At 44.6% G+C, this 13,742-nt stretch overlaps 1 protein-coding gene across 6 annotated transcripts in view; it reads right to left on the bottom strand.

Annotated features, from left to right (window-relative positions):
- Positions 1-13,742, bottom strand: part of LOC129820127 (protein PALS2-like) — a 57,592-nt gene that overhangs the window by 8,280 nt on the left and 35,570 nt on the right. For 4 of the 6 annotated variants that reach the window (XM_055877039.1, XM_055877038.1, XM_055877037.1 and 1 more), the window contains 2 exons: positions 10,302-10,420; positions 9,166-9,318 (listed from right to left, as the gene is read on the bottom strand). In XM_055877039.1, the coding sequence (XP_055733014.1) occupies positions 9,166-9,318; positions 10,302-10,418 (270 nt within the window). In that variant the 5' untranslated portion in view covers positions 10,419-10,420. Of the gene's footprint in view, positions 1-9,165; positions 9,319-9,926; positions 9,946-10,251; positions 10,421-13,742 lie in introns of all 6 variants that reach the window. The other 2 variants (XM_055877040.1, XM_055877036.1) reach the window with 2 other exon arrangements.

Consider the following 13,742-nt stretch of genomic DNA (forward strand, 5'->3'; position numbering starts at 1 on the left):
AAATGCTTACTTACGGGCCCTTCCTAACTAAAATAATAGAAAAATAATAATAAATACACAATGAGTAACGATAACATGGCTATATACAGGGAGTACCAGTACTGAGTCCATGAGCAGGGGTACGAGGTCATTGAGGTAGATATGTACATATAACTAGGAATAAGTGACTGATAATAAACAGTAGCAGAAGTGTATGTGTCAAAAAAGTTAGTGCAAAAAGAGTCAATTCAGAGAGTTAAATAGTTAACTAAATATCTACCAGGCTTAACTATTTAGCAGTCTCATGGCTTGGGGTAGAAGCTGTTCAGGGTCCTTTGGTACCCTGGAGTCGTTGACAATTTTCAGGACCTTTCTCTGACACCGCCTGGTATAGAGGTCAGCGCATGCTCGGTGTACGCATCATGGAAATATGTCAGGCCTTGTGAATGTTAACCATGTTTAAAGGTCTTACGCACACTGGCTACGGAGAGTATGATCACACAGTCGTCCGGAACAGCTGGTGCTCTCATGCATGGTTCAGTCTTGGTTGAATCGAAGCGAGCAGAGAAGGCATTTAGCTCGTCTGGTAGGATCACATCATTGGGCAGCTCGCGGCTGGGTTTCCCTTTGTACTCTGTGATAGTTTGCAAGCCCTGTCACATCTGACGAGTGTCAGAACCAGGTAGTAGGCTTCGATCTTAGTACTGTATTAACACTTTTCCTGTTTGATGGTTTGTCGGAGGGCGTAACGGTCTTATTAGCATCCGGGTTAGTGTCCCACTCTTTGAAAGCGGCAGCTATAGCCTTTAGCTCAGTGTGGATGTTGCCTGTAATCCATGGCTTATGGTTGGGATATGTAATGTGCATTCAAAAAAATTTAAAAAAATATGCATTTACATAAGTATTCAGACTCTTTGCTATGAGACTCAAAATTGAGCTCAGGTGCATCCTGTTTCCATTGATCATCCTTGAGATGTTTCTACAACTTGATTGGAGTCCACCTGTGGTAAATCACTTTCGTATTGTTTGAGGTTCCTAAAGATTGGAAAGCTGCCGCGGTCATCCCCTCTTCAAAGGGGGTGACACTCTAGACCCAAACTGTTACAGACATATATCCATCCTGCCCTGTCTTTCTAAAGTCTTTGAAAGCCAAGATAACAAACAGATCACTGACCATTTCGAATCCCACCATACCTTCTCCGCTGTACAAGCTGGTTTCCGAACTGGTCACGGGTGCACCTCAGACACGCTCAATGTACTAAATGATATCATAACCGGCAGACTCAACAACCTTGGTTTCTCTAATGACTGCCTCACCTGGTTCACTAACTACTTCTCAGACAGAGTTCAGTGTGTCAAATCAGAGGGCCTGTTGTTCGGACCTCTAGCAGTCTCTATGGGGGTACCACAGGGTTCAATTCTCGGGCCGACTCTTTTCTCTGTATATATCAACGATGTCGCTCTTGCTGTGGGTGATTCCTTGATCACCTTTACGCAGACGACACCATTCTGTATACATCTGGCCCTTCTTTGGACACTGTCTTAACAAACCTACAAACAAGCTTCAATGCCATACAACACTCCCTCCGTGGCCTCCAACTGCTCTTAAATGCTAGTAAAACTAAATACATGCTCGTTAAACGATCTCGTTAAACGATCGCTGCCCGCACCCGCCCGCCCAACTAGCATCACTACTCTGGACGGTTCTGACTTAGAATATGTGGACAACTAGAAATAACTAGGTGTCTGGCTAGACTGTAAACTCTCCTTCCAGACTCACATTAACCATCTCCAATCCAAAGTTAAATCTAGAATAGGCTTCCTATTTCGCCATGTCATTTACAAAATAGCCTCCAACACTCTACTCAGCAAACTGGATGCAGTCTATCACAGTGCCATCCGTTTTGTCACCAAAGCCCCATATACCACCCACCACTGCGACCTGTATGCTCTCATCGGCTGGCCCTCGCTACATATTTGTCGCCAAACCCACTGGCTCCAGGTCATCTATAAGTCTTTGCAGGTAAAGCTCCAGCAGGTATATCTCACTGGTCATCCCCAAAGCCAACACCTTCTTTGGCCGCCTTTCCTTCCAGTTCTCTGCTGCCAATGACTGGAACGAATTGCAAAAATCACTGAAGTTGGAGACTTATATCTCCCTCACTAACTTTAAACATCAGCTATCTGAGCAGCTTACCGATCGCTGCAGCTGTACACAGCCCATCTGTGAATAGCCCATCCAACTACCTACCTCATCCCCATATTGTTTTTATTTACTTTTTTGCACACCAGTATTTCTACTTGCACATCATAATCTGCACATCTATCACTCCAGTGTAATTTGCTAAATTGTAATTACTTCGCTACTATGGCCTATTTATTGCCTTACCTCCTTACTCCATTTGCACACACTGTATATAGATTTTTCTATTGTGTTATTGACTGTACTTATGTTTATCCCATGTGTAACTCTGTGTTGTTGTTTTTTGTCGCACTGATTTGCTTTATCTTGGCCAGGTCGCAGTTGTAAATGAGAACTTGTTCTCAACTGGCCTACCTGGTTAAAAAAAGGTGATAAAATATATATATAATAATAATAATAATAATTCAATTGATTGGACATGATTTTGAAGGGCACCCACCTGTCTATATAAGGTCCTACAGTTGACAGTGCACGTCAGAGCTAAAACCAAGCCATGACGTCAAAGGAATGGTCCGTAGAGCTCCGAGACAGGATTGTGTCGAGGGGGAAGAGTACCAAAAATTTCTGCAGCATTGAAGGTCCCCAAGAAGACAGTGGCCTCCATCATTCTTAAATGGAAAAAGTTTGGAACCACCAAGACTCTTCCTAGAGCTGGCCGCCTGGCTAAACTGAGCAATTGGGGGAGATGGACCTTGGTCAGGGAGGTGACCAAGAACCCGAAGGTCACTCTGACAGACATCCATATTTTCTCTGTGGAGATGGGAGAACCTTCCAGAAGGACAACCATCTCTACAGCACTCCACCAACCAGGCCTTTATTGTAGAGTGGCCAAATGGAAGCCACTCCTCAATAAAAGGCACATGACAGCCCACTTGGAGTTTGTCAAAAGGCACCTAAAGGACTCTCAGACCATGAGAAACAAGATTCTCTGATGAAACCAAGATTGAACCCTTTGGCCTGAATGCCAATCGTCATGTCTGGAGGAAACCTGGCACCATCCCTACGGTGAAGCATGGTGGTGGAAGCATCATGCCGTGGTTATGTTTTTCAGCTGCAGGGACTGGGAGACTAGTCAGGATTTAGGGGAAGATGAACAGAGCAAAGTACAAAGAACCTTGATGAAAACCTGCTCCAGAGAGCTCAGGACCTCAGACTGGGGTGAAGGTTCACCTTCAAACACGCCAACGTGTCTAAGCACACAGCCAAAACAACGCAGGAGTGGCTTCGGGACAAGTCTCAATGTCCTTGAGTGGCCGATCGAACATCTCTAAAGAGACCTGAAAATATTTGTGCAGCGAAGCTCCCCATCCAACCTGTCAGCTTGAGAGGATCTGCAGAGAAGAATGGGAGAAACTACCCAAATACAGGTGTGCCAAGCTTGTAGTGTCATACCCAAGAAGACTCAATACTGTAATCACTGCCAAAGGTGCTTTAACAAAGTATTGAGTAAAGGGTTTGAATACTTATGTAAATATTATATTTCAGTTTCTTTTTAAATATACATTTGCAAAAATATCAAAAATCTTTTTTTGCTTTGTCATTATGGGGTATTGTGTGTAGATTCATGAGATTTTTTTAATATTTTTAATACATTTTGGATTAAGGCTGTAACGCAACAAAATATGGAAAAAGTGAAGGGGGCTGAGTACTTTCCGAATGCACTGTACGTACTGTGGGGATGACGTCATTGATGCACTTATTAATGAAGCCAGTGACTGATATGGTAAACTCATCAATGCCATCGGATGAATCCCAGAACATACTCCAGTCTGTGATAGCGAAACAGTCCTGTAGATTAGCATCCGCTTTATCGGACCATTTACGTATTGCGTGCGTAACTGGTACTTCCTGTTTTGAGTTTTTGCTTGTAAGTTGGAATCAGGAGGATATAACGTGTAGGGGTGCATTCTGTGCTCAGTCAATGGTTTCGATATGAGAAACAGACCCCCTTCCCAGCCACAAACCTTTTTCTTCGGATTTACACGATTCACGTGGATGGCCTATTGAGCTCAAAATGGCGAATATCACCGAAAAGCGAAGGGTTTGCATCCCTGATTAAGGATTCCAGATTTAAGCTCACTGTCAAGTAATCACTTTCCCCATCTCCCTGTCACAGTCTCTCTCTCGCGCTCCAGCTTCTCTCTCAGTAGGTCATCAAAGTCTTATCTTTGAGCTGATAGCATGCATGCATCTGATTGAAGCAAAGATATTCTCTACTCAAAAATATAAATCCTATTGGTCCACACTCTGAAAAGCCCTGTTAGTCCTCTGATAGGTCCATGGATGTAGGAGGTCAGTATTCTAGGGGAGGTTTTGATCCTTTCATAACAGGAGTTGAGATGAATACATGTATAGAATCGTTTCTGTACTAAAATAGAACCATCAACATTGAAAAACATCATACAATGTTCAGCACATCTTTTTCCCAAGGGTTAGGACTGTCCCAGACCCCAAAAAAATCTTAGTTGGCCGAAAGTCATCTGTTCTTTCGACCAATCGATTGGTCAACCTTTGTTTACGTGTATTTTTCCATATATAGACACACCTTATGTGTTTAAATAAAATCAGCTATATGCATTGAGCTTGTCTGACGCTTTAAGCGTACTGTTTGATAAAATAACATACAAATGACTCAAGAGTGAGCCAGAGATCTAGATAACCAGAAGAAAAAACCCTTAACCTGACCATCCTCCTCTCGCTCCTGCTGGCTTTCACAGATTCTGCAGTTACTCTCCTGAAGTTGCCGGTAATAGGCGAGGAGTTGGCAACCTTTCTCATGTGGAATGCCAATTTATCTTACCGTTTCTACCGATCTGCATGCCAGTTATGATTTTCATATGCACATTTTCATGGAAATGTTTCATTTAATTTATAAATGTCTTCGTATTTCAAAAGTATTGTCATGTGGTTAATGAAAATTATCTCCAAATCTAAAGTAAAATCATAACAACATAAAAAGTAACATCTATTCTAATTGCCAACTATGTAAAAATAGCCTACATAAAGCCAACAAACATTGCAGCCTGCAGGTAAAAAATATCCTGATGGGCCTCCCTGGTTCGAGTCCAAGCTCTGTCGCAGCCGGCCGCGACCAGGAGACCCATGGGGTGGTGCACAATTGGCCCAGCGTTGTCCGAATTAAGTGGGCATTGTGTCAAGAAGGAGTGTTTCTTGGTTGGGTTGTGTTTCAGAGGACGCATGGCTCTCGACCTTCGCCTCTCCCGAGTCCATGCAGGAGTTGCAGCGATGAGACAAGACTGTAACTACCAATTGGATACAACGAAATTGGGGTCAAAAAGGGGTAAAAAAGATAAAACTAAATAATAATTAAAGAATATCCTGATCAAAATAAATATCCTGTAAATCACATTGGCTATGTATGGCCTGTCTGCAACGAACTTGAAACGTATCAACTACCAAATTGGGTCAGGCTTGAGCTAGCAAACTTGCAGCATTGTATAAAATATTCTGGGTCCTCAAGAGTTTCCTGTAGCAGTGAGCTCGGGACAGACACTGCTGTAGGCTATTTGATCAAGGGATACAAGGTCCTCAGGTAGGCCTGTTTTACGATGTTTCCACTGAATCAGAGAACGACATTTTTCCCTTTCATGCTGAGTGGTTATCGAAAGGGAGAGAGATGTAAAGATTTTAAAATACATTGAGGAACTATTGTCATTCTCAATGGATTTAAAAACAGAAGTTGTTTGCTTGCTGTTTGAGGTGAAGAAAGCATTCCTTTGAGAAGCTCCACAGCTCATTAGTGGTGGTGCATTAAGCCAATCAGAAATACTATCAGATTCCCAAACGGGCACATTTATATGCCTACATTTGCGCGCAGGCCAGGCAGCTTATAGACCTACTTGTATGCGTAATCAGGTGCGTGTCCTTACTCAACATTGACAGGAGCACTCTAAACAAAAGACAATTACTAAATTGACAAAACTTGTAAATGGAATGAAATAAACCAAAACCTGTTTCTGCGCTCTGCAAACAAGGTGTCCACTCCGACAACGTGACAACAAGGTGTCCACTCCGACAACGAGACAACAACGTGACAACAACGTGACAACAAGGTGTCCACTCCGACAACGTGACAACAAGGTGTCCACTCCGACAACGTGACAACAACGTGACAACAACGTGACAACAAGGTGTCCACTCCGACAACGTGACAACAACGTGACAACAAGGTGTCCACTCCGACAACGAGACAACAACGTGACAACAACGTGACAACAACGTGACAACAAGGTGTCCACTCCGACAACGTGACAACAACGTGACAACAAGGTGTCCACTCCGACAACGTGACAACAACGTGACAACAAGGTGTCCACTCCGACAACGTGACAACAACGTGACAACAAGGTGTCCACTCCGACAACGTGACAACAACGTGACAACAAGGTGTCCACTCCGACAACGTGACAACAACGTGACAACAACGTGACAACAAGGTGTCCACTCCGACAACGAGACAACAACGTGACAACAACGTGACAACAACGTGACAACAAGGTGTCCACTCCGACAACGTGACAACAACGTGACAACAAGGTGTCCACTCCGACAACGTGACAACAAGGTGTCCACTCCGACAACGTGACAACAACGTGACAACAAGGTGTCCACTCCGACAACGTGACAACAACGTGACAACAAGGTGTCCACTCCGACAACGTGACAACAACGTGACAACAAGGTGTCCACTCCGACAACGTGACAACAAGGTGTCCACTCCGACAACGTGACAACAACATGACAACAAGGTGTCCACTCCGACAACGTGACAACAACGTGACAACAAGGTGTCCACTCCGACAACGAGACAACAACGTGACAACAACGTGACAACAAGGTGTCCACTCCGACAACGTGACAACAAGGTGTCCACTCCGACAACGTGACAACAAGGTGTCCACTCCAACAACGTGACAACAAGGTGTCCACTCCGACAACGAGACAACAACGTGACAACAACGTGACAACAAGGTGTCCACTCCGACAACGAGACAACAACGTGACAACAAGGTGTCCACTCCGACAACGTGACAACAACGTGACAACAACGTGACAACAAGGTGTCCACTCCGACAACGTGACAACAACGTGACAACAAGGTGTCCACTCCGACAACGAGACAACAACGTGACAACAACGTGACAACAAGGTGTCCACTCCGACAACGTGACAACAAGGTGTCCACTCCGACAACGTGACAACAAGGTGTCCACTCCGACAACGTGACAACAAGGTGTCCACTCCGACAACGAGACAACAACGTGACAACAACGTGACAACAAGGTGTCCACTCCGACAACGAGACAACAACGTGACAACAAGGTGTCCACTCCGACAACGAGACAACAACGTGACAACAAGGTGTCCACTCCGACAACGAGACAACAACGTGACAACAAGGTGTCCACTCCGACAACGTGACAACAAGGTGTCCACTCCGACAACGAGACAACAACGTGACAACAACGTGACAACAAGGTGTCCACTCCGACAACGAGACAACAACGTGACAACAAGGTGTCCACTCCGACAACGAGACAACAACGTGACAACAAGGTGTCCACTCCGACAACGTGACAACAACGTGACAACAAGGTGTCCACTCCGACAACGAGACAACAACGTGACAACAAGGTGTCCACTCCGACAACGTGACAACAAGGTGTCCACTCCGACAACGAGACAACAACGTGACAACAACGTGACAACAAGGTGTCCACTCCGACAACGAGACAACAACGTGACAACAAGGTGTCCACTCCGACAACGAGACAACAACGTGACAACAAGGTGTCCACTCCGACAACGTGACAACAACGTGACAACAAGGTGTCCACTCCGACAACGAGACAACAACGTGACAACAACGTGTCCACTCCGACGACGAGAACAGTAAACGACTGGAATAATAACATATTGAATGCATTAACAGAAATGACTGGAACCAAACAAACATTATAGATTACAAATGATAGGAATTCATGTTAAATGTACTACTGGAGATTATATGTAATGGGGACTTGATAGACACTAACAGTCAAACGCAAACAATTCCCACAACGAAGTTACGAAACAATGAATGTGCACAAATTGCCGGGAGAGAACGAATTCTGGAGAGACGTGCATTTTAGCCACACTGCCCTTCTGCTCGGACTTTGGCATCTCCGCAATGTATTAGTTCACCAAGATGGGCGCGAATCAGACAGGTGTCTCGTGTGCCATAAAAATGGATATATTCGCCTACTACTCGATTAAATAAAATCTTGGTCGACCAAAAAATCGTTGTCAACGAATTGGCGTCAGCCCTACCAAGGGTAGTCGAAAATTCTACCTGCTAGATATACACTGAGACATAGACTGACCAGGTAAATCCTGGTCAAAGCTATGATCTCCTATTGATGTCACTTGTTGATGTCACAATCAGTGTAGATGAAGGGGAGGAGACAGGTTTTTTAAGGATTTTTAAGCCTTGACACAACTGAGACATGGATTGTGTATGTGTGCCATTCAGAGGGTGAATGGGCAAGACAAAATATTTGTGCCTTTGAACGGAGTATGGTAGTAAGTGCCAGCCGCACCGGTTTGTGTCAAGAACTGCTGGGTTTTTCACGCTCAACAGTTTCCTGTGTGTATCAAGAATGGTCCACCTACCAATCGGACATTGGACATCCAGCCAACTTGACATAACTGTGGGAAGCATTGGAGTCAAAAAAGGCCAGCATCCCTGTGGAATGTTTTCAATACCTTGTAGAGTCCATGCACCCGACGAATAGAGGGGGGTGCAACTCGATATTAGGAAGGTGTTCTTAATGTTTTGTACACTCAGCGTATATCCATATTGCTCATAGCCCATGCTTTCAGATTAACAAGAAGAACCAAGGTATAAAGGCTATGGGGTCAGTTCTGAATGTAGGCCATTATCATCAACTATAACCTTTAACCTTAGTGACTGGGTTACGCACCTGGAAGTGGGGCTCCTGGAGGATTCGGGAGAGTTCCGCTGCGCTGTCATCACGGACGCTGAGGGCAGTGATGTCACCCAAGATGTCTGTGACCAGCTCTATATTGTTGTCCTGCACCGCCTCCAGCCTCAAGTCCTCCAATCGCTCGTGGGCCTGCAGGGGTCAGAGGTGAAAAGTTATGGGGTCACATACTGTACAGACATGGGAGGAAGTTGTACAATGGTAGATAGCCATTGCTGTGTGTGGTTGCGTTCCCTCGCCATTGTGTGAACTTGTGTTATACTGCCTTTTGTGGCACTGGTGTCAGTAAGTTGAGTTGTTGAGTGGTTCTGTGGTTGTATTGTGATGAAGTCAAACTCATCTCAATCTTTTTCGCTCTCTCCCCCCTCTCTCTTTCTCTCACTTTGTCTCTCTTTGTCTGTCAGTGGAGTGACAAACACTCTCCTACTTGCCCAGAATGACCATTATGGCGGCAAGCCAATGCTGAGTAATTCAGGGCAGGAGATCACCCCAGTGGTCAGAGTATCAGTCTGTGAAGGCACTGGGAGAGCTGCTGGCACTTATCCTCCTGACATCATCTTGTCTAGCAGTGACAGACCTCACCAAGGGCTGAATATGAATATGTCAAATCATTGCACGTATATAGGTTAGAATGAGCTTGTGTGTGTGTGTGTGTGTATCATTGGGACCATCAGGGTACCTGAGGGGGGTGGGGGTGGGGGGGGGGGCTGTTATGTATTAGTACACTGATAGATTACTACCTTAGCGAGGAGCACCCTGCTGCCTGCCAGCCTGTGATCAGTTTGTGAGTCATTCTCAGTGTGGGAGTCAGTCTCAGTGTGGGAGTCAGTCTCAGTGTGGGAGTCAGTCTCTGTGTGGGAGTCAGTCTCTGTGTGGGAGTCAGTCTCAGTGTGGGAGTCAGTCTCTGTGTGTGAGTCAGTCTCTGTGTGTGAGTCAGTCTCAGTGTGGGAGTCAGTCTCAGTGTGGGAGTCAGTCTCTGTGTGTGAGTCAGTCTCAGTGTGGGAGTCAGTCTCAGTGTGGGAGTCAGTCTCAGTGTGGGAGTCAGTCTCAGTGTGGGAGTCAGTCTCTGTGTGGGAGTCAGTCTCTGTGTGTTCTCCCCTATGTGTATCTGCTACCTTGGAGAGTGACCGTACAATGGGACTCTCCATGATTCCTCTGAGGAAGATGAGGTCGATGTCTTTGGCCCCCGTGGAGGTGGGCAGCTCCCCCAGGTTATCCAACACCTGCTGCATCGCTGTGGGGGGAAAGGAGAGGGGAGAGAGAGAGAGCGGGGAGAGGGAGAGAGTGGTGGAGAGAGGAAGGGAAACAGAGAGGGGAGGGAGAGAGAGAGGTGTTAGTTACTGTAGATATGGAAAACAGAGATAAAGGGAGTGAGGAAGTCACACTGTAGATCAGCGATGAATGACTGCCGGCCCCGCCTCCCTTTTGTATGCCAGCTGATACATTTCCCCATAATTACAAATGTTTAGAAACTCAGTCGGGGTCTCAACTTACTGTTGAGTTAGAATAGTAGAATACACAAGGTGCCATTTCTGAATGTGGTCGTGCATCAGCAGTTTCTCTCTTGTTATGTCAGTCACTGATAATCACTCAATTAGCCATGTCAGCCATTTATTTTTAGATTGGTGAATTAGTCTAGCGGCTAGCTGCCTAAACTTGTAGTAATCATGGTCGAATTACCGACCGGAGAGCCCCCCACTGTCGCTCTCACCCAGATATCAAATATCATATTAAAAACTGCAAACATTTCTCTCCACCCTATGGTAAAATGTGTAGAATTGCAGGAGATTAGCTGTAAAACTGGTAATTTCTCTCTCCGCACCATGGCAAAATTTGTAGAATTGCATGAAATTAGCTATAAAAGTGCAAAACCTTCTCTCTGCTCCATGGCAATGTGTAGAATTACACCAAACGCAATTTAAACTGTAACATTTTCTCTCCATCACATGGCAAAACATGTAGAACTGCAGGAAATGACCTCTAAAACCACTGTCAAGAGAAGGGCCGCTAAAATGTTTTGCTCGCAAGGTGACAAAATTTCGCTTAGGACCCCCAAAATTCTAGGGCCGGCGATGACTTCATGTGTGGGTATGGATGTGGGTAAACAGACCCGCGGGACACTGCGACCCCTCATGAGGAGTTCAGATTTTTTGCGGCCATGACTATAGTTTATTCACTTTACTTCAGTGTAGTTCTATAGATCAGTCCCATTCACTGCAGTTGATACTGTATATCTGTTAGATTAATTTAATACCCATCTGTTCGTTAACCAATTCAATTATAACAAAGCAAACACTCTGTCCGTTTCTAAGAATTTGTAAGGCTCTTATTTGCATAAAATAGACAAAGACCAGTCTCCAAATTAATCAATAGCGTTTATTCTCGAGAGCTCTGACGTGCATATACAAAACCGTTCTTTTTATCCCTTCTATTAAACTAACGCACATACATACACACTATATTTGGATTATCCCCTGAAGTCTCACCACAGTTTATTACCACTCAGCTGACAGTTCCAGTCCCCCCCAGATACGGGAAACCTGGAGGGGCTCTCCCTGTCTTATCATATCTCTCCAGAGTTATAGCTGGGTCGGTTCAAACATAGGTTAATGATCCACTTTGTTTTCTTTAAGCACACATATACCTTCCTCTCCTCCCAGGTACATGCTACATAACCTCTTTCTTATGAACTAACATTATTTATCAATACAGAAAAACAGGGTAGAATTCAATTAGTTATAGTTATAGTTAAATGTATACATCATTTATTCACTATTCATAAAATTCATAACAATATCACAGTAATCAAAACTGTGCAATTCTGTCAGACAAAAGAGTGCCTAAAAAATAAAACATGGACACAAAAATCAGTTACTCTTCAGTTTCTCTGTAGTTTGGTTTCGAGCTAAAGCTCATCCATCTGCCCTTGTAAATGAGACAATCAATATCTAACAGATTTTTATCCCACAAGTTCTTCAATGAAATAATACTTAAATCTAGAAGTCCACTAGACAGAATGGTTTGATACGTTTACATCTTCTTTCTAATTATATACATTTCAGTCCCGTCCTGAGATGAAGACTCCTCTGACCCTGTTGTACTGACAAGGAGAGAGGTGTAGACTAGGCAGGCATCAGGGAGCTAGGAACTTAAACCTAGGGTCTCACTGCCGCTGTAATACACTTACAGCCCTGTGGAAGTGTGTTTGTGTGTGTGTGTGTGTGCGTGTATGTGTGCATGTGCATATTCATATGTAAAGCCATGAAGAAAATGACACCCTCACATTTTCTCCTCCAATCTTTCTCTCCTTCTACCCGTCTCTCTCGTTCTACCCGTCTCTCTCTCCTTCTACCCGTCTCTCTCTCCTTCTACCCGTCTCTCTCTCCTTCTACCCGTCTCCCTCTCCTTCTACCCGTCTCTCTCTCCATCTATCCGTCTCTCTCTCCATCTATCCGTCTCTCTCTCTTTCTACCCGTCTCCCTCTCCTTCTACTCGTCTCTCTCTCCTTCTACCCGTCTCTCTCCTTCTACCCGTCTCTCTCCTTCTACCCGTCTCTCTCTCCTTCTACCCGTCTTTCTCTCCTTCTACCCGTCTCTCTCCTTCTACCCGTCTCTCTCCTTCTACCCGTCTCTCTCCTTCTACCCGTCTCTCTCCTTCTACCCATCTCTCCCTCGTTTCCCTTGCTACACTTGCGCTACGGTCTTGGCTATAGTATAGTATGATAATATATTAATATCCTCGCTAGTGGCTAGCCTAGTGGTTAGAGTGTTGGGCCAGTAACCGAAAGGTTTCTGGATCGAATCCCTGAGCTGACAAGGTAAAAATCTCTTATTCAACAAGTGAGGTAGATAATACACAAAAGTGAAATAAACAATAAAAATGAACAGTAGACATTACACTCACCAAAGTTCCAAAAGAATAAAGACATTACAAATGTAATATTGTGAATATATACAGTGGTGTAACGATGTGCAAATGGTTAAAGTATTACAAAATAAAATAAACATAAATACATTTGGCAGGAGGTTAGGAAGTGCAGCTCAGTTTCCACCTCATTTTGTGGGCAGTATGCACATAGCCTATTTTCTCTTGAGAGCCAGGTCTGCCTACGGTGGCCTTTCTCAATAGCATGGCTATGCTCACTGAGTCTGTACATAGTCAAAGCTTTCCTTAAGTTTAGGTCAGTCACAGTGGTCAGGTATTCTGCCACTGTGTACTCTCTGTTTAGGGCCAAATAGCATTCTAGTTTGCTCTGTTTTATTGTTAATTCTTTCAAATGTGTCAAGTAATTATCTTTTTGTTTTCTCATGATTTAGTTGGGTCTAATTGTGTTGCTGTCCAGGGGCTCTGTGGGGTCTGTTTGTGATTGTGAACAGAGCCCCAGGACCAGCTTGCTTAGGGGACTCTTCTCCAGGTTCCTTTCTCTGTAGGTGATGGCTTTGTTATGGAAGGTTTGGGAATCGCTTCCTTTTAGGTGGTTGAAGAATTAGCGGGTATCGGCCTAATTCTGCTCTGCATGCATTATTTGGTGTTTTACGTTGTACACGGAGGATATT

Source organism: Salvelinus fontinalis, chromosome 22 (genome assembly GCF_029448725.1).
Source record: "Salvelinus fontinalis isolate EN_2023a chromosome 22, ASM2944872v1, whole genome shotgun sequence".
Taxonomy (NCBI): domain Eukaryota; kingdom Metazoa; phylum Chordata; class Actinopteri; order Salmoniformes; family Salmonidae; genus Salvelinus; species Salvelinus fontinalis.